Source organism: Microtus oregoni, unplaced genomic scaffold, assembly GCF_018167655.1.
Source record: "Microtus oregoni isolate MIOR12 unplaced genomic scaffold, Mior012 000003F_ref0000135, whole genome shotgun sequence".
NCBI classification, from domain to species: Eukaryota; Metazoa; Chordata; class Mammalia; order Rodentia; family Cricetidae; genus Microtus; species Microtus oregoni.
The window spans coordinates 20,351,036-20,376,781 of NW_024543062.1; the positions used below are offsets into that span (position 1 = coordinate 20,351,036).

Sequence of the window (25,746 nt, forward strand, 5' to 3'; positions counted from 1 at the left end):
GCTCAGAGGTTAAGAGCACTGACTGCTCTTCCAGAGGTCCTGAGTTCAATTCCCAGCAACCACATGGTGGCTCACAACCGTCTATAATGAGATCTGGTAACCTCTTCTGGCCTGCAAGCATACATGGAAGGAATGTTGTATACGTAATAAATAAATTTAAAAAAAAATAGAAATAGTTAAATAATTAAGAGGCCTGGAGAGATGACTCCATAGTTAAGAGTACTTGCTGCTCTTGCAGAGGACCCAGGTTCAGTTCCAAACATTTACAAGGTAGCTCACATGCATATAAGCCCAGTTTCAAGTGCTTCCAGCCCCCTCTTCTGACTTCTGCAGGCACCAGGTTTGCATGGAGTGGTGCCCATACATACATTCAAGTAAAACACTCATATACATAAAATAGATAATCTTTTAAAAACCTTTTAGAAAAAGGAATGAAAATTTGTGATCTTTATCCCATTAAGATCATCCTACCCATTTTTTAATTTTTATCTCTCTCCTTTCCTCCTTCCCTTCATTCATCCATTTATTTATTTTGGTTTTCTTTTTTATTTTTTTTTTTTTGGTTTTTCGAGACAGGGTTTCTCTGTAGTTTTGGGAGCCTGTCCTGGAACTACCTCTGTAGACCAGGCAGGCCTTGAACTCACAGAGATCTGCCTGCCTCCGGAGTGCTGGGATTAAAGGCATGCACCACCACCACCCAGCTTCAGATTTTTAAAAATGTATTTAATTTTAATTTGTGTGCATTGCTGTGAGAGTGTCAGGTCCTCTGGAATTAGAGTTACAGAATGTTGTGAGCTGTCATGTGGGTGCTGGGAATTGAACTAGGATTCTCTAGAAGAGCAGCGAGTGCTCTTAACCACTGAGATAGCTCTCCAGCCCCCATCCTACCCAAATTTAAAATTTTATTTCAGGATCCTCAGCACACCTAAGTTGCTGCTGGAAACTCAGACCCAGCATTATTTCTCCTTGGCCAATATCACTGGTTATTTTTTTATATATTTATTTTATTTTATTTATTTAATTTATTTATTGTACATACAGTGTATATATACGTGCCTACAGGCCAGAAGAGGGCACCAGACCTCATTACAGATGGCTGTGAACCACCATGTGGTTGCTGGGAATTGAACTCAGGACCTTTGGAAGATTAAAGGTGTAGATCACCATGCCTGGCCATATTTTATTTTAAAATAAAAATCCAGAATTGTCTTGCAATATATTCCTGTTGGAAAGTGATATTCTAGAAAGTACAGCATTGTCAACAGATGGAATTATCCAATTTAAGACTCCAGTCAGTTCAAATAGCACTCGCAAGAGGTAGTAATTGAATAGTTTGCTCATAGCTTCCTTGGCCTAGTTTTAAAAAGAGCCTCCAGAGTTGGGAAAATAATGCAGTCATCTGTAACAGTGGCTCAGGAGGTAAGATATAGTTCTACTTATTGCTTTTAGTTTGATAATTACATCACTTGGCATTATTTTATGGGTTCTTGTTTTGCTGTTGAGTCAATTCAGTACTTTTTAAAAGTTTGAAGTAGATCAAATAATCTTATAAATTTATTTAGAAGCAGGATAAGCCAAATCTGGCCACGAGGAACTTAGTCACTGAATGAAATGCAAACAGAACTGGGACTGTGCTTTGTCACTGATCAGCAGAGCACTGCCCAGTGGCCCTAGCAGCTCAGAAAAGGAAGAGGTAGGCTGGAGAATTGTCAGAAGAGACAGTTGCTGGTGACTTGTGCTGCCTTGTATTTTCATTTTGTTTTTTAGTTTTCTCTGCATATCCCAGATCATCCTGGACCTCACTACATAGACTGGGCTGGTTTTGAGCTCACAGAGATCCATGTCTGCCTGTTTATGGAGCGCTGTGATTAGAGAGAGGTGTGTGCCACAACACCTGTTCCTTTTTTTCCTTTTTCCTTTTTTTTTTTAATTTTTAAAAATGCTTTGTGTGTCAGACCTAGACATACATGAAATTGCTTTTGAAAAAAATGCTTTCTGTGTGTGTCAGTCGGGTGAGGGGGGCTCAGGCATGTGCACATGAACTCAGGTGCTTACAGAGGCTAGAGGCATCGGATCCCATAGCAGTAGAGTTACAGGCAGTTGTCTGACATGGGTGCAGGAAATTGAACTCAAGTCCTCTGCAGTATTTTTTCTTTCTTTTTGGATTTTCGAGACAGGGTTTCTCCGTAGCTTTTGGTTCCTGTCCTGGAACTAGCTCTTGTAGACCAGGCTGGCCTCGAACTCACAGAGATCCGCCTGCCTCTGCCTCCTGACTGCTGGGATTAAAGGTGTGCGCCACCACCGCCCGGCCTTTCTTTCTTTTTTTTTTGAGACAGTGTTTCTCTGTCTGTCCAGCCTGTCCTGGAACTCACTCTCTAGACCATGCTGGCCTCGAACTCACAAAGATCCTCTTGCCTCTGCCTCCTGGAATTAAAGATATCGCCACCATTGCCTGACTGCAGTATGTACTCTTAACCCTTTAACCTTTGAGCTATCTTTCCAGTCCGTTCTGTTCTTTCCAAGTCAATCCTGTGATTCCCCAGAAGCTTTTGCATGGCAGTACAGGGTGGGTGGGGTTTTTAAAGGATCCTATGTGGGAGACATGACCCTGCATTTCTCATCCATGGTTCTCAAGCTCTTTTCAAGTAGGAAGTGAGATAGTTAAGTTGACCTCAACCAGACCCATGCGCCTGTTGACTGGGCTTCAACAGCCTGCTCTGAAGGTGGAAAACTGACCGTTGTTATTCACTCAGGAGCTAAAGAACTTGTCTTTCTAATATGAGTGAACAAAGCTGAAAAACAAATGGGGTAAGCTGCCTTTCCTCTGAGATGCAAGGCCTTTGGAAAGCTACCAGTGTTGTCTCTGCTTTCTGTGGCCGTGGCCCAGCAGCTCAGGTTACATTGCTTCTTCTGCATTGGGGGCGGGAAACAGTAAGTGACACAGCATAACCTTGTAACCACAGTTACATAACCATGACTTGGGTGATAGAATTAAGCGCTGAATGAACTGCCTAGGACAAAGGAGATGGTATTAGAATGGTGTGACTTCTGTCAAGGTTGATTTGACAGTCAGCAGCAGTGCTCTCTCCAGCTAGAATCCATCACCCCCAGAGCCTCAGGTCATGGCTACCGTCATTTAGAGCAGAATCTTCAGGGTGCAGCTGTCTCAGGTAAGGGGCTGGTTGCTCACAGCTGTAGGTTGATAATGGCATGTCTACACTAGCTGATTCTGGAACTTAGTTTTAAAATCCCTCTCCTGGCAGGAAAACTTCAACTGTCCTTTGCTCCCCTTCCACCAGAAATCTCAGGTTTAGAGTGAAGAGGTGTTTTCAGTTTACAGATGGAACGGGCAGGCTGTGCAGCACCTGAGCTGTGTGTCGTGCTCAGGGCAGTTCCCTGCTGCACAGAGTGCCAGGAACTACAGCATGACCCGAGTGATCTTATCACTGGCTGATGGCAGAGTAGTTTTACCTTGGCAAAGTCAGAGCCAAATCACTTCCTTTTCACTTTTAAATCCTTCCCCTTTCCCTTACTGGGATTTGAAATCTAAACCATTGGTAGGACCCCAAAAGGGTGGAATTAGGAATGAATATTGATTAGTAGCCTCAGATTATAAGTGGGAATACTGAGGCCTGGTAAGGGCTATTAAAATTATTCCAGGTCTGGTAGCTCAGACAGAAACCATGCATCTCATTTCCCAATCCATCTTCTCATGCTATATTTTTCTGAGCCAAGACTTTGGTTTTGGTTTTTTTTTTTGGGGGGGGGAGGTTATTTTTGTTTTAGGACCAGGCCTTCAGGTAGCCCAGGTTGGCCTTGAACTCCTGATCCTCCTGTAGCTTGAACCACCCTTGCCTGGCTTGGGGCATGGCTATTTTTTTGTTACTTGTTTTTGTTGTTGTTGTTGTTTTGTTTCTTTTTTGTTTTTTTCCGAGATAGGGTTTCTCTGTACAGCCCAACTGACTGACTGTCTTAGAACTCGCTCTGTAGACTGGGCTGCCCTCAAACTCAGAGATCTACCTGCCTTTGCCTCCTGAGTGCTAGGGTTAAATGTGTGCACCAAGATGCCCAGCTAGTATGACATTTTATTTTATTTTATATTTTAAAGATTTTTTTTTAAATTTATTTATTATGTATACAATATTCTGTCTGTGTGTATGTCTGCAGGCCAGAAGAGGGCACCGGACCTCATTACAAATGGTTGTGAGCCACCATGTGGTTGCTGGGAATTGAACTCAGAACCTTTGGGAGAGCAGGCAATGCTCTTAACCACTGAGCCATCTCTCCAGCCCTTAAAGATTTTTTTTAAAGATATTATTTGTTCAGTGTTCTGACTGCATGTGTGCCTGCAGGCCAGAAGAGGGCACCAGATCTCATTGTAGATGGTTGTGAGCCACCATGTGGTTGCTGGGAATTGAACTCGGGACCTCTGGAAAGTAGCCAGTGCTCTTAATCACTGAGCCATCTCTCCAGCCCTAGGTATGACATTTTAAAAATGAGAGTTTGGGTTGGAGATATGCGTTAATTGGTAAAGTGCCTAGTATGCTCAAAGCCTTGTTTGATCCACAGCACTGGTGTGGTGATGCATACCTATAATCCTAGCACTCTGGAGTCTAAGGCAGGAGGATTGCTGTGGAAACAAGGGTGGATTACATAGCAAGGCCCTATTACAAAAGAAAGGTTATTCTTTTGGGGGGGCCTGGAGAGATGGCTCTAACGTTAAAAGCACTCGTTGCTCTTGCACAGGACCTGGGTTCAATTCCCAGCCTTCACATGGCAGCTCATGACTGTGTAACTCTAGTCCCAGGAGATCCGACACCTTCTTCTGACCTCCTTAGGTGCCAAACACGCACATGGTGTACACATACACATGCGGGCAAAACACCATATGCAAAAAATAATATAATAAATCTAAAAAAATTCAAGAAAAAAAAGGAAGTTTTTTATGCCTCTGCCTTCTGAGTACTTGGATCAAAGGCATGCACCATCGCTGTCAGGCATTTCTTTTTCTTTTTTCTAAATTTGAGCATAAGTAACTTCATTCTTGTTTGGGGAACTGTTTGTTTTGATGAATAGTAAAAACAAACAAAAAAATGAGTAGAATTGTTTTCATTTTCCTTGGGTGAGAAATCATTAGGTTTTTTAACCCTGCCTTTGAAGTTCATTTTACCTCCCCCCCCCCCCCCGCCCCCGCAGGGCTCCATGGCTTCTCCCTGACTCTGCCTTATTTCTCCCAGCATTTAGTTTAGTTTTCCCTGCCTATCTATGTTTTGCCCTGTTATAGGTCCAAAGTAGTTTCTTTATTCATTAACCAATAAAAGCAACACATAGACAGAAGGACTTCCCACACCAGTGGTGATTCAAGGTGTGTCCTGAAATCAAGTATTAGCATTTAAGAAATATCTTTTATATTTAGTTTATCTATTTATGTGTGTATACACGTGTGCTGTCCATTCATGCATGTGTGTGCACTTATGCAGATGTCTCATGAAGCCTGAAGGAGGTTGTGGATCCCCTGGAGCTGGAGTTAGAGGCAATGGGTGCTGGGAACTGAACTCAAGTCCACTGTAAGAGCAATGGGTGCTCTTAATTGCTGAGCCATCTCTTAAGGCCTTAAGAAATATATATTTTTTCTTTTTTAAAAAATATTTTTTTTAAATATATATTTATTTATTTATTATGTATACAATGTTCTGTCTGTGTGTATGTCTACAGGCCAGAAGAGGGCACCAGATCCCATTACAGATGGTTGTGAGCCACCACGTGGTTGCTGGGAGTTGAACTCAGAACCTTTGGAAGAGCAGGCAATGCTCTTAACCGCTGAGCCATCTCTCCAGCCCTAAAAAGTATTTTTATGGTTTATTTAACTTTATTTTATGTGCATTGGTGTGAAGGTGTCAGATCCCCTGCAACTGGATCTTCAGGTATTTGTGAGCTGCCATGTGGGTGCTGGGATTTGAACCCGGGTCTTCTGGAAGAGCAGTCAGTGCTCTTAACCACTGAGCCATCTCTCCAGCCCCAAGAAATATATTTTTTTTAAGTTTTTATTTTATTGATATTTATTGAGCTCTACATTTTTTTCTCTGCTCCCCTCCTACCTCTCCCCTACCCCCTTCAATCATCCCCCAAGGTCCCCATGCTCCCAATTTACTCAGGAGATCTTGTCTTTTTCTACTTTCTACTTCTCATGTAGATTAGATCTATGTAAGTCTCTCTTAGTGTCCGCATTGTTGTCTAAGTTCTCTGGGATTGTGGTTTGTAGGCTGGCTTTCTTTGCTTTATGTTTAAAAACCACCTATGAGCTGGGCGGTGGTGGCGCATGCTTTTAATCCCAGCACTTGGGAGGCAGAGGCAGGCGGATCTCTGTGAGTTCAAGGCCAGCCTGGACTACAAGAGCTAGTTCCAGGACAGGAACCAAAAGCTATGGAGAAACCCTGTCTCGAAAAATCAAAAAAAAAAAAAAAAAAAAGGAAAAAAAACACCCATCTATGAGTGAGTACATGTGATAATTGTCTTTCTGTGTCTGGGTTACCTCACTCAAAATAATGTTTTCTAGCTCCATCCATTTTCCTGCAAAATTCAAGCTGTCATTATTTTTTTCTGCTGTGTAGTACTCCATTGTGTAAATGTACCACATTTTTCTTATCCATTCTTTGATCAAAGGGCATTTAGGTTGTTTGCAGATTCTGGCTATGACAAACAGAGCTGCTATGAACATAGTTGAGCACATGTCCTTGTGGCATGATTGAGCATCCTTTGGATATATACCCAAAAGTGGTATTACTGGGTCTTGAGGAAAGTTGTTTCCTAATTTTCTGAGAAATTGCCACACTGACATCCAAAGGGGTTTTACCAGCTTGCATTCCCACCACAGAAGTGTTCCCTTTTCCCTAGAACCTTTCCAGCATAAATTGTCATCAGTGGTTTTGATCTTGGCCATTCTCACAGGTGTAAGATGGAATCTCAGAGTTGTTTTGATTTGCATTTCTCTGATGACTAAGGATGTTGAGCATTTCCTTAAGTGTCTTTCAGCCATTTTAGATTCCTCTGTTGAGAGTTCTCTGTTTAGGTCTGTACTCCATTTTTTATTAGATTATTTGTTCTTTTGATGACCAATTTCTTGAGTTCTTTGTCTATTTTGGAAATCAGACTTCTGTCTGATGTGGGGTTAGTGAAGATCTTTTCCCATTCTGTAGGCTGTCGTTTTGTCTTGTTGACCATGTTTTTTGCTTTACAGAAGCTTTTCAGTTTCAGGAGGTTCCATTTATTAATTGTTTCTCTCAGTGTCTGTGCTGCTGGGGTTCTATTTAGGAAGTGGTTCCCTGTGCCAATGTGTTCAAGTGTACTTCCCACTTTCTCTTCTATAAGGTTCAGTGTGGCTGGCTTTATGTTGAGTACCTTTTTACCATTTTATTTTTTATTGTGTGTGATTTTTTTTTTTCAAGACAGGCTTTTCTGTAGTTTTGGAGCCTGTCCTGGAACTACCTCTTATAGACCAGGCTGGCCTTGAACTCACAAAGATTCACCTGCCTCTTCCTCCAGAGTGCTGGGCTTTTTTTTTTTTTTTTTTTAAATAGGATTTCTCTGTGTAGCCCTGGCTGTTCTGAAAGTCACTGTAAACCAGGCTGGCCTTGAACTCAGAGGTCTGCCTGCCTCCGTCTCCTGAGTGTTGGAAGTAAAGGCATCCAGTGAATTTTTTTTAATTTAATTTTTTAATTTAAATCCCAGGAACCCTGGGAATTGAATATGGGGCCTCACACGTGCTAAGCATACTCTATACTACTAATCTATATTTTCATCCCACCTCCTTATTATATATGAGGTCCCAGTCCACAAAGATAAAAACTACCAATAATCTATCATTATTTGGGAATTATTATTAATCTTTTGTTAAAGTTCCTTCCAATTTAAGAAATTTTAGAAATAACAAAAAGAGGTGCAGGGGAGATGGCTTCTTGGTTAAGAGCACTTGTTCTTTTAGAGGACCTGGGTTTGGTTCCCGGCACCCACATAGAGCTTCACAGGCATCCCTAACTTATGTTCCAGGGAATCTGACAGTCTCGTCTCTCCTCTTTGGGCAGTAAGCACATGGCGCATGTGGTGCACAGACATACATGCAGGCAAAATACTCATGCACACAAATAAGCAGATCTAAGAGAACAGTAAATGGAGCATGGTGGTGCCCATCTATAGTTCTAGCACTCAGGAGATGGCGTGGAAAGCTCAGAAGTTTAAGGTCGTCCTTAGTTACGTGGAAAATTTGAAGCCAGCCTGGAGACCTTTTAAAAAAAAGATTTAGGAGAGATGGCTCAGTGGTTAAGAGCATTGCCTGCTCTTCCAAAGGTTCTGAGTTCAATTCCCGGCAACCAAGTGGTGGCTCACAACCATCTGTAATGAGGTCTGGTGCCCTCTTCTGGCCTGCAGACATACACACAGACAGAATATTGTATACATAATAAATAAATAAATATTTTTAAAAAAAGATTTATTTTTATTTTAATGAGTGTTCTACTTGCATGTATATGCCTGTACACCACCTGTGTGCAGTGACTGCAGATGCCAGAAGAACGTGTCGAATGCCCTGCAAATGGAGTTAAGGGTGGCTGTGAGCTGCCATGTAGGTCCTGGGAACTGAACCTGTGTCCTCTAGAAGAGATGCCAGTGCTTTTAACTACTGAGCCGTCTTTCCAGCCCTATTACATGAACCCGTATTGAGAAAGAGAGAGAGCAAGAGCAAAAGGAAAAAATCAGAATGAAGTTTTTAGGTTTGGGGGTTTAGCTCAGCAGTAGTGTTTGTCTGTTATTCAAGAGTCCTAGGTTTAAAAAAATAATAATAAGAGTTCTGGCTTTGCTCTCTGTGCTGCAAGAGTAAAAGAAATAATAAAACTTGAATGGGCTGTAGTGGCTCAGGTCTCTGATCCCAGGACTCTGGAAGGAGGGTAGTGAGTGTGAGGACAGCCTAGGTTACAAAATATAGAGAGTAGCAGATGAGACCGTTAGAAAACAAACAAGATAAAATGAAAAGATATTTATATCTATCTATCTATCTATCTATCTAAAATCTTTACTCTCTACTGGGTTGTAAACTCGAATAGTCAGCAAGCATCTGACCATTTTGCTCTTTTCCAGTGAGATGAATTCCAGAGCTACAGTGAAGATGCAGGAACTTTTGGCATTTTAAAAATGAACTTCTAATGGAGGAGGAAGTAGAATGGGGGGGCATAGGAGGAGTCGGGGGAGGGGAGGACTGGGAGACGAAGCTGCAGTTGGGATGTAAAATAAATTAATTACAAAAATGAACTTGTTCCGCATTTTAATCTTTGCTTCCCTTGCTTGGTAAACAGTAAATATTAGGGCCGGTGACCTTCAGTGTACCAGAGAAGCAGGGAAAGGGCAACAGTTATTTTAAGCTTGTGATTTACTTCCTCCTCCATTTTCAGAATTCCACATTGTAGCCTAATTTTCTAGGACAGAAAAGAAAACGGTGTTTGTAGTTGAACCAAAATAACAACGTGCAAACTGGAAGGTGGTGTCCCCGTGTTCCTGGTGTTGAGCTCTTAGGGACGCGCGCGCGCGTGTGCGTGCGTGCGTGTGTGTGTGTGTGTGTGTGTGTGTGTGTGTGCGCGCGTGTGTGCGCTCATGTGCTCACCTGTGCTGCTTCTGCCACTCAGTAGCAGAAGATGATGCTGTCTAGGGTGGGAGGATGTCCTGAGACCAAGTACATACACTTTTGGCATCAGTTTCAGGTCAGGAATTGTGGAGCCTTCCCTCTTTTCTGCTTTGAAGTGATGAGTCTCGAGAGGCAGACATCAGAATTCCCATTTGTGAGGTCACCAGTGTGACCTCACAGCCAGATAGTTCAAAATGTTTCTTAGCTTCTAGGAAGATGTTAGCTGAGGCCTGGCCTGATCCCATAGATACCATGAGGTACCAGTCTGTCCTATTAGTGGATTTGGGTTGTATTTTACAGTTCTATAGATAAAAAGTAGACACTGATGTCTCTGTTTTTTATATTCATGTATTCAAATTACACAATTTGAAGAATTATATAATGGCAAGAAAATCACTGTGACTCTCCTTGGCAGGATAGTGAAAAGTAGAAAGCTCAGAAGATGAGCAGCAGTGTGCTCTCACTCTGAGTGGCTGTACGGGTTGTCAGTGCTCTGTTATGTAATTTGCCATCACATCTCTCTGCAAATAGACATATATTTTTAGTTCTGTGAAAATACGCCTTTAACATCATGCCATAACAATTTAGAATGGTTAGATGTAGTTATCAGGAGTAAAAATAGTTTATGACCTACAGACTTAATTTCAGACACATGACAATTGAGAAGCTGTCAGTATTGGGTTTTGATTGTTGTCTTGAGGTGGAGCTGTAAGAGCCAGTGTGAGTTCACGCAGATAACCTCGAAGGTAGTTCCTGAAGGTTAACATAGGGTTTTCTTAGGTCTTGCCTTGGCTGCTCAGCCTGGCCTCAAACTTCTGACATCCTTCTCCAGTCCTGGGAATCCAGGCCTGTACCTCCTCTTGTTCTTGGAGCAAACAGAATGTCATGGGGTTGTAGGAACTGTCTGATTGGTAGAGAGCTTTCTTTTCATGCTCAAGACCCTGAGTTTGGTCATCAGCACTGAGGGGGAAAATTCTTTTTAAAAAAAATTTTTTTAATAATTTATTTAACTTTATTTTATGTGCATTGGTATGAAGGTATCCGATCCCCTGGAACTGGAGTTACAGACAGTTGTGAGATGCTGTGTGGGTGCTGGGAATTGAACCCAGGTCCTCTGGAAGAACTGCCAGTGCTCTTGACCCACTGAGCCATCTCTCCAACCCAAGGGGGAAATTCTTAAAGAACTTTATGTTCCCAGATGCCTGAAACAAACACTTGATAAATTGTCACCTCCTATATTTTATTTAGGAGTTGAGTGTGGTGGGCATGCCCTTAATTCCAGCTCTTTGGAGGCAGAGGCAGGTAGATCTCTGTTCTAGGCCAGTCTGATCAATGTATCAAGTTCCAGGATAGCGAGATCTACATGATAGAGAAATGCTGACTGAAAAACAACAACAAAACAAAAAATAGAGAAAGCAAAGTAGGAATTAAGTCTTGTACTCTCAGTGTTTAACTCTGTTATAAGAGGGGAGATTAAGACCTTTAATCCAAAGTAATTCTTTTGGTTTTGAGACATGGTCTCATAGTCTTAGCAGGCTTTGAACTTGATATATGTCCCAGGCTGGCCTTGAACTCATGATCCTCTTGATCTGGTCTCCTAAGTTCTTGCATTATAGGCTTGTGCCGCTATACCTAGCTTTACTTGTGAGAGTGTGTGGTGTGGTGTGTGCGTGTCTGAGACAGGGTCTCTTTGTGTAACCCTGGTTGGTGTGCTATGCCTGGCTTTGCTGTGTGTGTGTGTGCATGCGCGCGTGTACGTGCACGCATGTTTGTGGGACAGGGTCTCTCGTGTTTTTTTTTTTTTCCGTTTATTTATTTATTAAAGATTTCTGTCTCTTTCCCGCCACCTCCTCCCATTTCCCTCCCCCTCCCCCAATCAAGTTCCCCTCTCTTGTCAGCCCATAGAGCTATCAGGGTTCCCTGCCCAGTGGGAAGTCCAAGGACCACCCACCTCCATCCAGGTCTAGTAAGGTGAGCATCCAAACTGCCTAGGCTCCCACAAAGCCAGTACGTGCAGTAGGATAAAAAACCCACTGCCATTGTTTTTGAGTTCTCAGTAGTCCTCATTGTCTGCTATGTTCAGCGAGTCTGGTTTTATCCCAGGTTTTTTCAAACCCAGGCCAGCTGGCCTTGGTGAGTTCTCGATAGAACATCCCCATTGTCTCAGTGTGTGGGTACACCCCTCGCGGTCCTGAGTTCCATGCTCGTACTCTCTCTCCTTCTGCTCCTGATTTGGACCTTGAGATTTCTGTCCGGTGCTCCAAATTGGGTCTCTTTCTCTGTCTCCTTGTGTTTTGAGATAGAACCTAAACTTGTGTGCTCCCGTCTGGTAGATTGTGCTTAGCACGGCACTGCCCTGTGTGCTCCCTTCTTTTCCTCAGTCATATGTCCCTGTTTTCTTTTAGGAATGAGATAACATACACACAGATTGTAGAAATTTGAAATTGCTCCTTCCAGCATGTGGAAAGAGATAAGGAGGATCAGGAGTTCAATTCCAGCCTTAGCTACATTCCAAGTGCCGGGTTATGTGAGACAGTGACAAAAACAGGAGAAAAGCCAGCAAGCAGAATCCCTGAAATTGCCAGTTAGAGGTGAACTTTGACCTTGGGGCAGTATTTAACTGCTTTAGATGTTTTTTTAAAGGAATGTTTAAAAAATATTTATTTTTAGGTGCATGAGTGTTTTGCCTGCATGTATGTCTGTGTACCATGGGTGTGCATTATTCTTGTGGAGGTCAGAAGAGGGCTTTACATGCCCTGGAACTAGATGTAAACAACCATGTGGGTTCTGGGAACTGAACCCAGGTCTTCTAAAAGAGCAATTGAGTACTCTCAGCCACTGCATCATCTCTCCAGACTCAGCTGTTCCTACTTCTACTTTTATGAGGCAGGCTTTAGGCGATTGCTTGTTAAAAAGAGTACATAGTAAACTTATGCCCTGTATTTTGAGAAGGTTATAATACTGACCTACATGCTCAATCTTTAAAAATTTGTTTCTGAACAGAATACTATTTTTCTGTAATTTCCTGTTCAAAGTTTAGAGAGAAATTGTATCTGAGGAAAATGGGGACCTTGAATTCTTTTTGTTTGCTTTTTGAGACAGTATTTCTCTGTGTATCCCTGACTGTCCCGGGACTCACTCTGTAGACTATGTGCTTCTAACTCAGAAATCTGCCTGCCTCTGCCTTCCAAGTGCTAAGTTTTTTTTTTTTTTGAGACAAGGTTTCTCTGTAGCTTTGGTGCCTGTCCTGGAACTAGCTCTTGTAGATCAGACTGGCCTTGAACTCACAGAGATCTGCCTGCCTCCCAAGTGCTATGATTAAAGGCAGGCGCCACCACTGCCCGGCACCAAGTGCTAAGATTAAAGATTTGTCCTACCACTGCTGGTTAGGGAACCTTGAATTCTTGAAACTAGTGATAGCTATTCATTGTGGTGCTTGCTGAACATGGTACCATTCTCATGGTTGGAAGACCAGTGGTTTTCAGCCTGTGGGGCTTGACCCTTTTGGGGTTGAATGATACTTTCACAGGGGTCCTCTAACACCATAGGAAAACACAGATATTTACATTACAATTCATAACAGTAGCAAAGTTACTAGGTTTGATGTAGCAACGAAAGTAATTTTATGGTTGGGGTCACCACAGCATGAGGAACTATATTTAAGGGTCACAGCATTAGAAAGATTGAGAATCAGCTAGGCAGTGGTAGCGCACACCTTTAGTCCCAGCAGTAAAAGGCTGGGACTAGAGGCAGAGACTGGTGGATCTCTGTGAGCTCAAGGCCAGCCTAGTCTACAGAGCGAGTTCCAGGACTGTCTCCATAGCTACTGAGAAACCCTGTCTTGGAAAAAAAAAAACGGGGGGGGGGGGGGGCTGGGCAGGCGGTGGCACATGCCTTTAGCTTTTAATTAACCAGCACTTGAGAGGCATAGGCAGGCGGATCTCTGAGTTCAAGCCCAGCCTGGTCTACAGAGTGAGTTCTATGGCATCCAGAGCTATAGAAAGGGACCCTGTATCCAAAAACAAAACAAAACAATGAAAATGAAAAGAAAAGCTGAGAATCACTGCTTTAGGTGTTATTGTGGTTAGATATTGAATTGTAACTATATTTGATACAATGTATACACCAAAGCTGGGGGATGGTTGTGGAAAACTTTAATCCCAGCACTTTGGGAGACTGAGGCAGGAAGATTGCCAAAAGTTCAAGGATACTTAGACCATAGCATACCATAACAAAGACCAGGGCCTGTGGAGATGGCTCAGCAGGTAAAGGTGCTTACTGCCCAGGTTGACTACCTGAGTGAGATCCCCTCATATGGTGGAAAGAGGGAGCTGACTCTGGCAAGTAGTTCTCTGACTTCCATACACGCCCCCATAAACAAACAAACAAACAAATATTTTCTTAAAGCAAATAAGGGTCTGGAGAGACAGCTAATGGTTAAGAGCATTTAGCTCCTAACTACCTATAACTCCAGTTCATCGGGAATCTGATACCTCTGATCTCTGAAGGCACCTACACTCATGTTCACACACTCACACACCTAATAAAAAGAAGTATTTTCTGCCTGGTCTACAGAGCTAGTTCCAGGACATCTCCAAAGCTACAGAGAAACCCTGTCTCAAAAAAACTTAAAAAAAAAAATTGAAAACCAAGCAAACAAATCCTAATAACATACCTCCCCCACACATAAAAGATGTGAAGATGTGGACTAAACCATAACTTCATAGGGGATGAACACTTTTTTAGAATAGAAGAATATCCTACTTTCTGGAATTGTAACTGTAAGCCAAGCTTAAGAATATAAAACAGCAGTTCGTGCTCTTAACCTCTGAGCCATCTCTCCAGCCCTCATGAATTCAATTCCCTGTGACCATATGACAGCTCACAACGTCCTGTAATGAGATCTGGTGCCCTCTTGTGGCGCATGCCAACAGAACACTATATACATACTAAATAAATTTAAAAAAATATAAAGCACACCTTTAAAAAAAACTCAAGGATACATCATCTAAGGTTATCTGCTTCTTTGAAATAAATACCTTGTTCCTTTAGTCTTGGGTTCTAGATCAGATCTTAGTTAAATTACAAACTTAATATATTAATCTAGGTCAAAAAATTTCAGGTTTGCCTTTGTCTCCAAGAAATTCTGTAGGGCACACAGGACAGCAAAACAGTTGCTTTAGTGTTGATGTTGAGCAACACAGCTTCCTGTTTGGGGGCGGAAGTGTAAAACCTTTAGTGAGAAAGAGCAAGAAGGGATTGTGTAGTCAGAGTCCTTCATGCTGTGCTCCCTGGTACTGCTTGGCGCTTTCAAGTAGAGGTGGTCTTCCTGCTTCTTCCTTTAAGAGTACAAGCAAAGCAGTCATTGTTTTTAACTTCTCGGAGATGATGTAGTTCTAAAGATAAACATTTTACAAATAGTTCTTGACTAAAAAAAAAAACAAAAAACTATGAGGCGGCTGGGCCGTGGTGGCACACGCCTTTAAATCCCAGCACTCGGGAGGCAGAGGCAGGCGGATCTCTGTGAGTTTGAGACCAGCCTGGTCTACAAGAGCTAGTTCCAGGACAGGCTCCAAAACCACAGAGAATCCTCGTTAGTATAGTGGTAAAAAAAAAAAAAAAAAAAAACAAACTATGAGGCACTGGGTGGTGGTGGTGCATGCTATCCAGCACTTAGGAGGCAAAGACAGGGAAATCTTGTGAGTTCGAGGCCAGCCTGGTCTACAGAGTGAGTTCCATGACAGGCTCCAAAGAGTACAGAAAAACCCTGTCTCGAAAAATCAAAAACAACAAAAAAACCTATAAGGTATCATTCAGTGTTGTAAATGCAAGATTCTCGTGAGCGCACGCACACACACTAGTTTTGTTGTTTGGAAAGCAAGGCTGTAAAGCAATGTTCTTTTCTTGGGACGGGGTCTTACTCAATGTAGCCCTGGCTGGCCTAGCACTTATGGCAGCCATCCTTTTTTCTCCCTGTTTCTGGCATCATAGGTCTGAGCTACCTCCTTGGATGTGATTAACTGGAAAAAAATATATTCAAAAGTTTATATACATCGACACAAGGTCTTTCATGTGGGAAGGTATTTATATATCCTCCTGCCTCTGCCTCTGCCTCTGCCTCCCGAGTGCTGGGATTAAAGGCGTGCGCCACCACCGCCCGGTCTCTCTCTCTCTCTCTCTCTCTCTCTCTCTCTCTCTCTCTCTCTCGACAGGCTTTCTGTATGTATCTCTGGCTGTCCTAGAACTCACTCTGTAGGCTGGCCTTGAACTCACAGAGATCCTCCTGCTTCTGCCTCCTGAGTGCTGGGATCAGAGGCAGACACACCAGTGCTGGGCTCAGGAGGTCACCTTTAAAATTTTTATATTGGCTAGGCGATGGTGGCGCATGCCTTTAATCCCAGCACTCGGGAGGCAGAGGCAGGCGGATCTCTGTGAGTTCGAGACCAGCCTGGTCTACAGAGCTAGTTCCAGGGCAGGCTCCAAAGCCACAGAGAAATCCTGTCTCGAAAAAAAAACAAAAAAAATTTTATATTGATTTTTATATGTATAAACATTTTGCATATATTTATGTCAGAAGAGGGTGACAGATGACAGAGCATCTGGTACTGGAGTTACAGGTAGTTGTGGCTGTCTGACCTGGGTGCAGGGAAGAACCAAACTGGGTCCTCTGCAAGAGTAAGAAGGGCTCCTAATCGCTGAGCTCTCCAGCCGCTCAGGCAGTCACTTCATATATTAGGTTCTCTGGGTAGAGAAGGTTGTCGGATGCCGTTGTCCAGTAGAACTATCTATGTGCAATGATGAACACTTCTCTCTGTGGCACTGAGACCAGTTAATTGTACTTCTGAATGTAACAGGAATTTAACATGTAGGGGCTAGATACATGGTTCCAAGGTTAAGATTGCTTGCTACTCACGCAGAGCGCTGGAGTTTGCTTTCTAGCGCCTAAGTCAGGTAGCTCACAACCACATCTAGGGTGTATTATGCTGTCTTCTTGTTTTCACGTGCACTTGCATGCTTATATACAGAGGAGGTGGTAAATCTTTAAAAAAAGGAAAAAGGTTAGGCATGGCTGAGTATGCCCTTACTCCCAGCACTTGGAAGACTGAGACAGGCAGATCTGTATGAGTTCTAGACCATCCTGATCTTCATGGTAGCTTCCAGGTTATCCAGGGCTTCAGTGTGAGACCTCAGCCAGACAAGCAGACCGAAAAGCATGTGTAGCTGGTGGCTACCATATTTGAAAACAGAGGTAGAATATTGAGCTTTTAGTCTCACAGACTGGGGGAGTACTTTATGTTAAGATAAATGTGGGACTGGAGAGATGGCTCAGTGGTTAAGAGCACTGCGTGCTTTTCCAAAGGTCCTGAGTTCAATTCCCAGCAACCACATGGTGGCTCACAACCATCTGTAATGAGATCTGGTGCCTGGCCTGCAGGCATACATGCAAACAGAATACTGTAGACATAATAAATAAATTAAAAAAAAAGATACAAACTGTGTCAAGTAAGAGGTGAGCTGTAGATAACTTATCTTAGTCCACCTCCCTGTGCCGCGTAGTAGAAAAGGCTGGACTTGGACTCTTGTGCTCAGTGGTAGCTAGTCTTCACAGCTGTACTGGTCTTTGCCAGAGTGCCTTCTTAAGAGTTTTAGATGATAATCCTCCCTGGTCGTCACACTGTAAGCATCAACACTGGTGCTCAGGACTCTTCTTTCTTGAATTAGCCCAATGCTGGCAGCCCCCAGTTCTTATTTCAGATGGTAGAGGGAAAGGCTGCCAACCTTTAGTTCCAGACTTTGCTTGTTAATAGTGGCTAGACTAAAGTGATTGAAACAAACAAGTGAAATAAATACAAGGTCTGAGACGCTGTAGAAAGCTTTTGTTGTGTTAGTGGAATCTTGAAGGCTTTGCTTTTGAAGTGTAAGGTCAGTAAGTTGATCAGTTTCTTAGTTGATCTGAAGTTCGTTTTTTTTTTAAATATTTATTTATTTATTATGTATACAATATTCTGTCTGTATGCCTGAAGGCCAGAAGAGGGCGTCAGACCTCTTTACAGATGGTTGTGCGCCACCATGTGGTTGCTGGGAATTGAACTCAGGACCTTTGGAAGAGCAGGCAACGCTCTTAACCACTGAGCCATCTCTCCAGCCCTGATCTGAAGTTCTTGAGCCTCTCCTTTATTTACTTTTTTTTTTTTTTTTTTTTTGGTTTTTTCAAGACAGGGTTTCCCTGTGGTTTTGGAGCCTGTCCTGGAACTAGCTTTTGTAGACCAAGCTGGTCTCGAACTCACAGAGATCCGCCTGCCTCTGCCTCCCGAGTGCTGGGATTAAAGGTGTGCACCACCACCGCCTGGCCTTCATTTACCTTTTAAACTTGATTTCTCACAAGAATCTTCTGATATTCATCCAATTCACAGGCTTTGCCCTTTCCCTTTTTTTTTTCCCTTGGAAAGGACATTGCAGGCAGGAAGAACCCCTGGGATAAGGCCACGGAGAGGAAAAGCTCTGAGCTGCCATAGGGGAATTGAGAGTCGGTTGTGGATGATTCATGTGCATGTAATTGAGAAATTGAGCTGCTGATTACTTTTTTAAAAAAGTATTTATTTATTATGTATACAATATTCTGTCTGTGTGTATGTCTGCAGGCCAGAAGAGGGCACCAGACCCCATTACAGATGGTTGTGAGCCACCATGTGGTTGCTGGGAATTGAACTCAGGACCTCTGGAAGAGCAGGCAGTGCTCTTAACCACTGAGCCATCTCTCCAGCCCCTGCTGATTACTTTTTGATCAGTAATTTAGTAGTGGTTCTCAAATGCTCCTATCAGAATCACCCTAATGGCTTATTAAGCTACAGATAGCAGAGCCCATCTAGGGTTTGTTTCCATAGGTCTGAAGTCCTCATTTCTATCAAGTTCTAGGTGGTGCTGATAATTCACACCCTGAGCACCAACTCGTCTAATAATTGCCTATTTTGTGTATGTAAACCCTCGATGTTAACGCACAGTGGTGTTACTGCTCTGGGCATAGGCTGGTCTTTCCATAGGCTTTGGTATTCATAGCCCTTAGTGCAGTGTTGGAACACTAGTAATGAAAGCAGGGAATACTGAACATGCTTTCTTGGCACCCAAGGTTTTTCATTTTTATTAAATTAATGAATTAATTTTTTCCCAGCCTGATCACAGTTTCCCCTCCCTCCTCCCTCTCCTCTCAGTTCCTCCCCCCAACCTCTGCTACCCCCACTTATTATTTAGTGTATATGAGTACATGTATGTCTGCCTGTGTACCACATGCATGTCTGCTTCCTGAGGAGGTGGTGAACTTTCTTGTGGATCCTGGGAATCAAATCTGGATCCTTTGCAAGAACAAGTGCTCTTAATCACTGAGCAGACTCTCTAGCCCGGCTCCCAGGTATTTTAAGTATCTGAACTAGAGACACTTGGTGCTGGAAGACCATTGTAATGTAAAATGAAGATTTAAAATCTCCATAACTTTTAGCCAGGTGTAATAGTGCAAGTCTTTAACCTCAGAACAGGGAGTTTAATTTTGGCCCTAGAGAGTCAGAAGCAGGCAGATCTCTATTAGTTCAAAGCCAGTCTGGTCTATATAGTTCTAGGACAGCCAAAGCTACATAGTGAGACCCTGTCTCAAACAAAACAAAGCAAAACACATTTGTAAATCCAAATAGGAAACAAAAATGAATATAGCAACAATTGGGAAACACTTTTTTTTTTTTTTTGGTTTTTCGAGACAGGGTTTCTTTTTTTTTTTTTTTAATTTTATTGCATTTTATGTGCATGTTTCACCTGCTTCCTGCTTGTTTGTCTGTATACATGTGTGCTTGGTGCTGCGGAGGCCAGAAGAGGGTGTCAGATCCCCTGGAACTAGAGTTACAGTTGGTTGTGAACCACCTGGTGGGTACTGGGAATTGAACCCCGGTCCTCTGGAAGAGCAGCCAGTGTTCTAAACACTGTGCCACTGCTTCAGCCCTGGGAAACACTTTTCTTAGAGTTCCTTTATATTCTTAAAAAGTAGTGAGTTCAGCCGGGCGGTGGTGGCGCACGCCTTTAATCCCAGCACTCGGGAGGCAGAGGCAGGCGGATCTCTGTGAGTTCGAGGCCAGCCTGGTCTACAAGAGCTAATGCCAGGACAGGCTCCAAAGCTACAGAGAAACCCTGTCTTGAAAAACTAAAAAAAAAAAAAAAAAAAAAAAGTAGTGAGTTCTCCAGAAGCACCTCCCCACAAAAAAAAAAAAAAAAACCCAAACAACAAAACGATGACTTCCTGTGATTCTCTTACCTAGATTAAATAAAAGAATGCATCACTACTGTACCCAGTTTGGAATTTGGACTAACTATTGTCCCTGTTCTCTTTCTCCTGATATGTTTCTCTTTTCAGGTTTAATCGAGAGACTAAGTTCTCTATAGAAACACCCACATTTGTATGGATGATTGGGGAAAGATAGTGGTACCAACAAGGGAGAGCCGTCTGACCCTCCAAGAAAATGAGTATGCTAAAACCAAGCGGGCTGAAGGCCCCTACCAAGATCTTTAAGCCTGGAAGCACAGCCTTGAAGACACCTGCCGCTGGTAATGCTTACTTTTTATTTTTTTAAATATTATTTCATTTTGAGACAGGGTTTCTCTGCATAGCAGAGGCAGATGGATCTCTGAGTTGGAGGCCAGCCTGGTCTACAGAGTTAGTTCCAGGACTGCCACAGCTATGCAGAGAAATCCTTTCTTTGGAAAAGAAAATACAGAGCAAAACAAAGAACAACAACACAACTTGTGTGTCCAAGTGTGCATGCATACTCACCTTCCATGCACCTCTCGAGGTCAGGGTCATGTTAGGTATGTTCTTCAGTTGTTCTCCACCCAGCTTTCGAGACACTAAACCTGGAACTGGACATGGAGGCTAGGGTCGCTGTCTGGTGAACTCCAGGGACTTTCCTGTCTCTGCACACACACACACACACACACACCCGCTTGTTTCTTTATGCTGATGCACCAACCTAAAGTCCTCCGAGCACATTACCTAGTGAACCACACACAGCCACTCAGAGCTAGAATTCTTCTTTTATTTCCAGGACAAGGTTTCTGTGTGTAGCTCTGGCTGTCCTGGAACTCACTTTGTAGACCAGGCTGGCCTCGAACTCAGAAAGATCCACCTGCCTTTGCCTCCCGAGTTCTGGGATTAAAGGCACGTACCATCATAGTCTGGCAGATGTAGAATTCTTAAAAATCACATTTTTGGAGGGTATCCTTTCTTAAATTAGTTGATTTAGTGTGAGTAGTTAAAGTAATTGTCAAGTTAAGTCACTTGAGTTATTTGATCCCTGTAGTATTAAGAAGGTATTTTGATTTCTCTTATTTTTTCCAGATCTTTCTCCATGGACTTATAAACAAACAGTAGTCTACTCTAAAGATTTTTTTTTTTTTTTCGAGACAGGGTTTCTCTGTGGTTTTGGAACCTGTCCTGGAACTAGCTCTTGTAGACCAGGCTGGTCTCGAACTCACAGAGATCCGCCTGCCTCTGCCTCCCGCGTGCTGGGATTAAAGGCGTGCACCACCACCGCCCCGCCTTACTCTAAAGATTTTATGACACTAACTGAGCTGTAGTTGGCTTTCAAGCCAGTGAGGAAGCTTTTCCCAGACATTTTATGCACATGTGATTCAGTCCATGCAGGTGGCTCTAACATAATGTTCTCAACTTCAATGCTGCAACCCTTTAATACAGTTCCTGATGTTGAGGTGACCATAAAATTATTTCATTGCTACTTCATAATTGTTTTTGCTGCTGTTATGAATTGTAATGTAGATATCTGTGTTTTCTGGTGGTCTTAGATGACCCTGTGAAAGGTTGAGAACCGCTGCAAAACAAATGGCCTTAGGCTGGGAGTTTACAAACAACACAAAAGTGTTGCTCACAGTTCGGGTTTTCTCCCAGTTTTGCTTAGACTTTTTTGGCACTTAGACTTCAGCCTAATGTCAACTCTTGGGTGTGTGTGGGGGGCTCATCTCTGCAGCTCTCAGGCTACCGGAGTTCTTATCTCTCTGACCTCTATGTGGGCATGGACTGTGCTGTCTTGCTTTGCTTCCTGGCAGAGAACAATACCTTGAACTAGTCCTAGAGACACGCAGGAGCTGCTTACATTAAGTCATTTAATTTTTTTTTTTTGTTTTTTTTTTGTTTTTCAAGACAGGGTTTCTCTGTGGCTTTGGAGCCTGTCCTGGAACTAGCTCTGTAGACCAGGCTGATCACGAACTCACAGAGATCCGCCTGCCTCTGCCTCCCGAGTGCTGGGATTAAAGGCGTGCGCCACCATTGCCCGGCTAAGTCATTTAATTTTTTTTAAGTGCCTTCAAGAGAGATGTCACTGCCTCCCTACAGGGGAAGAAATTAAATCAGGGAGGTTGTGTCACATCCTGAGATAATGATAGTTTGGTTAGGAATGTGCACTTTTCCAAATTACACTAAATGTTAAAAAAAATCCTTATTGGATGACTGAATGGATGCTTTCAGTGTAAATACACATTTCTGGCATGTTAACTGTTATCTTTATGATAGGACAGAGGTTGCACTAAAGTATTTTGCCTTCCCAGGGCATTTGGCTATCTTTTTGTTTATACTGTGATTCTACCTCCACCATCAAAGGAGGTAATAGTGTTGCTATAGAGATGGCAGAGGCCTTAGCCTCAAATTCTTTCATCTGTCAAGCATGACTCCATGTCTGGTTAAATGATCTGAGTTTTGTTGGTGTGACATACTCTGATATGAGAATGAATGGGTCTTAGTGGATCCGACGGGTATTCCTGAAATGTTCAGGAAGGGAGTGGGGTGGCCATGAACTCAGAACTTTTTTTCTTGCCTTAATGATATCCAGTCTTAATTGCAAAAGTAGAATAAATTTCACTCCGCAGCTCATGGTTTTGACTGTGTTCTGCCTCCTTGCTTAAAAACAGACCAACACAAAATTTGTCCAACAAGTCATGGTCTGTTCATATTGCTAATTGTTTTCTCTCTCTTTAGGTTTAAAGCTTTTTGTTTTTTGGTTTTGGTTTTGGTTTTTTGAGACAGGGTTTCTCTGTACCTTTGGATCCTGCCCTGGAACTTGCTCTCTAGACTAGGCTGGCCTCGAACTAACAGAGATCGCCTGTCTCTGCCTCCTGAGTGCTGGCTTTAAAGATGTGCACCACCACAGCCCGGTCTAAAGTTTTTTTTTTTTATTATTACTATTTATGTTTATGGGTGTCTGGGGCCAGCAGAGAAAGAATGTCAGATCCCTGGAACTGGAATTATGGACAGTTGTGAGTCACCATGTGGGTGCTAGGGATTGAACCTGGGTCCCCCTGCAAGAGCAGCCAAGTGCTTATAACCACTGGGCAGTCTCTCCAGCCCACTCTGTGTTTTTCTTTAAGTTAAAAGGTAACTGTTGATTATGATGTTGGGTCTTTCTAACCCTTTGTTTTCAGGTGCAGCTCCAGTGGAGAAGACAGCACCCAGTGAAAAAGCCGCAGGCCCTCCATCCTCTGAGGCCCAAGATGAATTTGTGGATGACTTTCGAGTTGGAGAACGTGTTTGGGTGAATGGCAATAAGCCTGGATTTATCCAGTTTCTTGGGGAAACTCAATTTGCACCAGGCCAGTGGGCTGGGATTGTTTTAGATGAACCCATAGGAAAGAACGATGGTTCGGTGGCAGGAGTTCGGTATTTCCAGTGTGAACCTTTAAAGGGTATATTTACCCGGCCTTCAAAGTTAACAAGGAAGGTGCAAGCAGAAGATGAAGCCAATGGCCTGCAGACAGCTCCTGTCAGAACTGCTTCACCTCTGTCCACTGCTGCAGCCACTCCCTCAAATATTCCCCATAAACCATCCCAGTCAACAGCAAAAGAAACTTCAACTCCATCACAAATCAGCAACCTTACGAAAACTGCCAGTGAGTCAATCTCCAACCTTTCAGAGGCTGGCTCCGTCAAGAAAGGAGAGCGGGAACTCAAGATCGGAGACAGGGTGTTGGTGAGTTGGTGTGCACAAGTCACTGTGGCCACTGGTCCTTCACTTGTCCATTTTAACATCCTCCTCCTCTTCTAATTGTTCCTCCTTCTGTTCTTCGAGATAAGGTCTTTCTTTGTAGCCCAGGCTGCAGCAATGCTCTTCATTATGCTTCCTTCCACCACACTAATTTGTTTTTTAAACATAAATCTTTGATTTAGAAATAAGAAACATTTTTACTTTAAATTAGTTAAAAAAATAAGATTTAGAAACTAAGCATGGTAGCCGAGCGATGGTGGCACACTATCCCCGTACTCAGGTGGTAGAGGCAATCTACAGCATGAGTTCCAGGACAGTCAAGATTACACAGAGAAACCCGTCTCAAAAAATGAAAAACAAGTGAAAAAGAGGGGGAGAGAGGGAGGGAGATACATGCACGCACACACGCAAAGGGACTTAGAAATCTGAACTGTTTCATTTAAAATTTAAAAATATTGTCAGGCATAATAATCTCAGTTCTGTTGAGGCAGAGGCAGGAGGATTGAGTGTTCAGATCCTGGCTATGCTATATAGCAAGACCCTGTTTTTAAAAACAAAAAACAACAAAACAAAAAAGAAATAATTGGGCAGAGGCAGGGAGCTTGGGGAGAAGTGTGTGCTTTGCAAGCACGAGAACTTGAGTCTGATCTCCAACATCCACATAAACGCTGAGCACGGTAGCACACACTACTACTGACACACACTTATAGCCGGGGCTGGGGGGTGGAAACAGGGAGCCTTTGGCTTAGATGCCCCAAGTTTCCTGTTTCTATTGCAAAACAATCAATGTATGTGTCCAGAGAGGAGCTCATAAAAGACAGATTTTCTTTATGACAACCCGTGTTCACAGTGTCTAATCCTACCAGAGCTTAACTCAGTCAGCAGAAAGACATTACTACATTTATGAGGGTCCTACTCCTCCATCTTAAACTACAGACTTCCCACCAGGTCCCACTTCATTGGACACTGTAGCACTGGAAACAGCCATAATGTGAGGATTTTGTTTTGTTTTTGAGAAAGGGTCGCATGTATCTTTGGTTGTTCTTAAACTTACTATGTAATCCATGTTGACCTGAACTTCTAAGCCTCTTGCCTCTACTTCCCGAGTACTGGCATTATAGGTGTTGCCACCACACCTGGTATATGTGGTACTGGGGACCAAACCCAGGGATTTGTGTGTGCTAGACAAGTACTCTACCAACTGAACTACACCCCTAGCCTTTAGTGTGTTAGTGGAGTCCGGCCATATTGGTGCCACAATGAACCTAGACGTCAGCATCGACTCTCATTAGCTATGAAAAATTACATTTATGCCGGGCGGTGGTGGCGCACGCCTTTAATCCCAGCACTCGGGAGGCAGAGGCAGGCGGATCTCTGTGAGTTCGAGGCCAGCCTGGTCTACAAGAGCTAGTTCCAGGACAGGAACCAAAAGCTACGGAGAAACCCTGTCTCGAAAAATAAAAAAAAAAAAAAAAAAAAAAAAAAGAAAAATTACATTTATTAATTTTGTGTGTATGAATGTTTTGTCTGCATGTATGTATGTATGTGTATAGGGCATTGGATTTCTGGAACTGAAATTACAGATGTTTGTACCACATGGGAACCAAACTCAGATCCACGTAGTGGTGCTGCTCTTATAGAGGGCGGTGGTGGTGCACACCTTTAATCCCAGCACTCGGGAGGCAGAGGCAGGTGGATCTCTGAGTTTGAGGCCTGGTCTACAAGAGCTAGTTCCAGGACAGTCTCCAAAGCTACAGCGAAACCCTGTCTTGAACCCTCCCCCCACCAAAAAAAAGAAAGAAACCAAAGCAGGAAGTTCAAAGCCTAACCAGATAACCAGACATGGTGGCACACCTCTTTAGTCGTAGCACCCAGAAGGCAGAGGCAGGGGCCAGTCTGAGTTTGGGGCCAGTCTTTAACAGTTGTAAGGAAATAGAACCTTTACAGTAGAGTCGGTCATTTAAAAGTACTTACATTATTTTTTTTCTTTACCCTTCCTTCCTTCCTTCCTTCCTTCCTTCCTTCCTTCCTTTTTCCTTTTCCTTTCAT

At 43.0% G+C, this 25,746-nt stretch overlaps 1 protein-coding gene across 11 annotated transcripts in view; it reads left to right on the forward strand.

Moving 5' to 3' along the window:
- Window positions 1-25,746, forward strand: part of Clip1 (CAP-Gly domain containing linker protein 1) — a 120,464-nt gene that overhangs the window by 15,160 nt on the left and 79,558 nt on the right. For 10 of the 11 annotated variants that reach the window (XM_041646089.1, XM_041645997.1, XM_041646023.1 and 7 more), the window contains exons 2-3: window positions 20,064-20,254; window positions 23,138-23,682. In XM_041646089.1, coding sequence (XP_041502023.1) covers window positions 20,170-20,254; window positions 23,138-23,682 — 630 coding nt within the window. In that variant the 5' untranslated portion in view covers window positions 20,064-20,169. Of the gene's footprint in view, window positions 1-3,038; window positions 3,171-20,063; window positions 20,255-23,137; window positions 23,683-25,746 lie in introns of those variants that run through there. The other variant, XM_041646013.1, reaches the window with a different exon arrangement.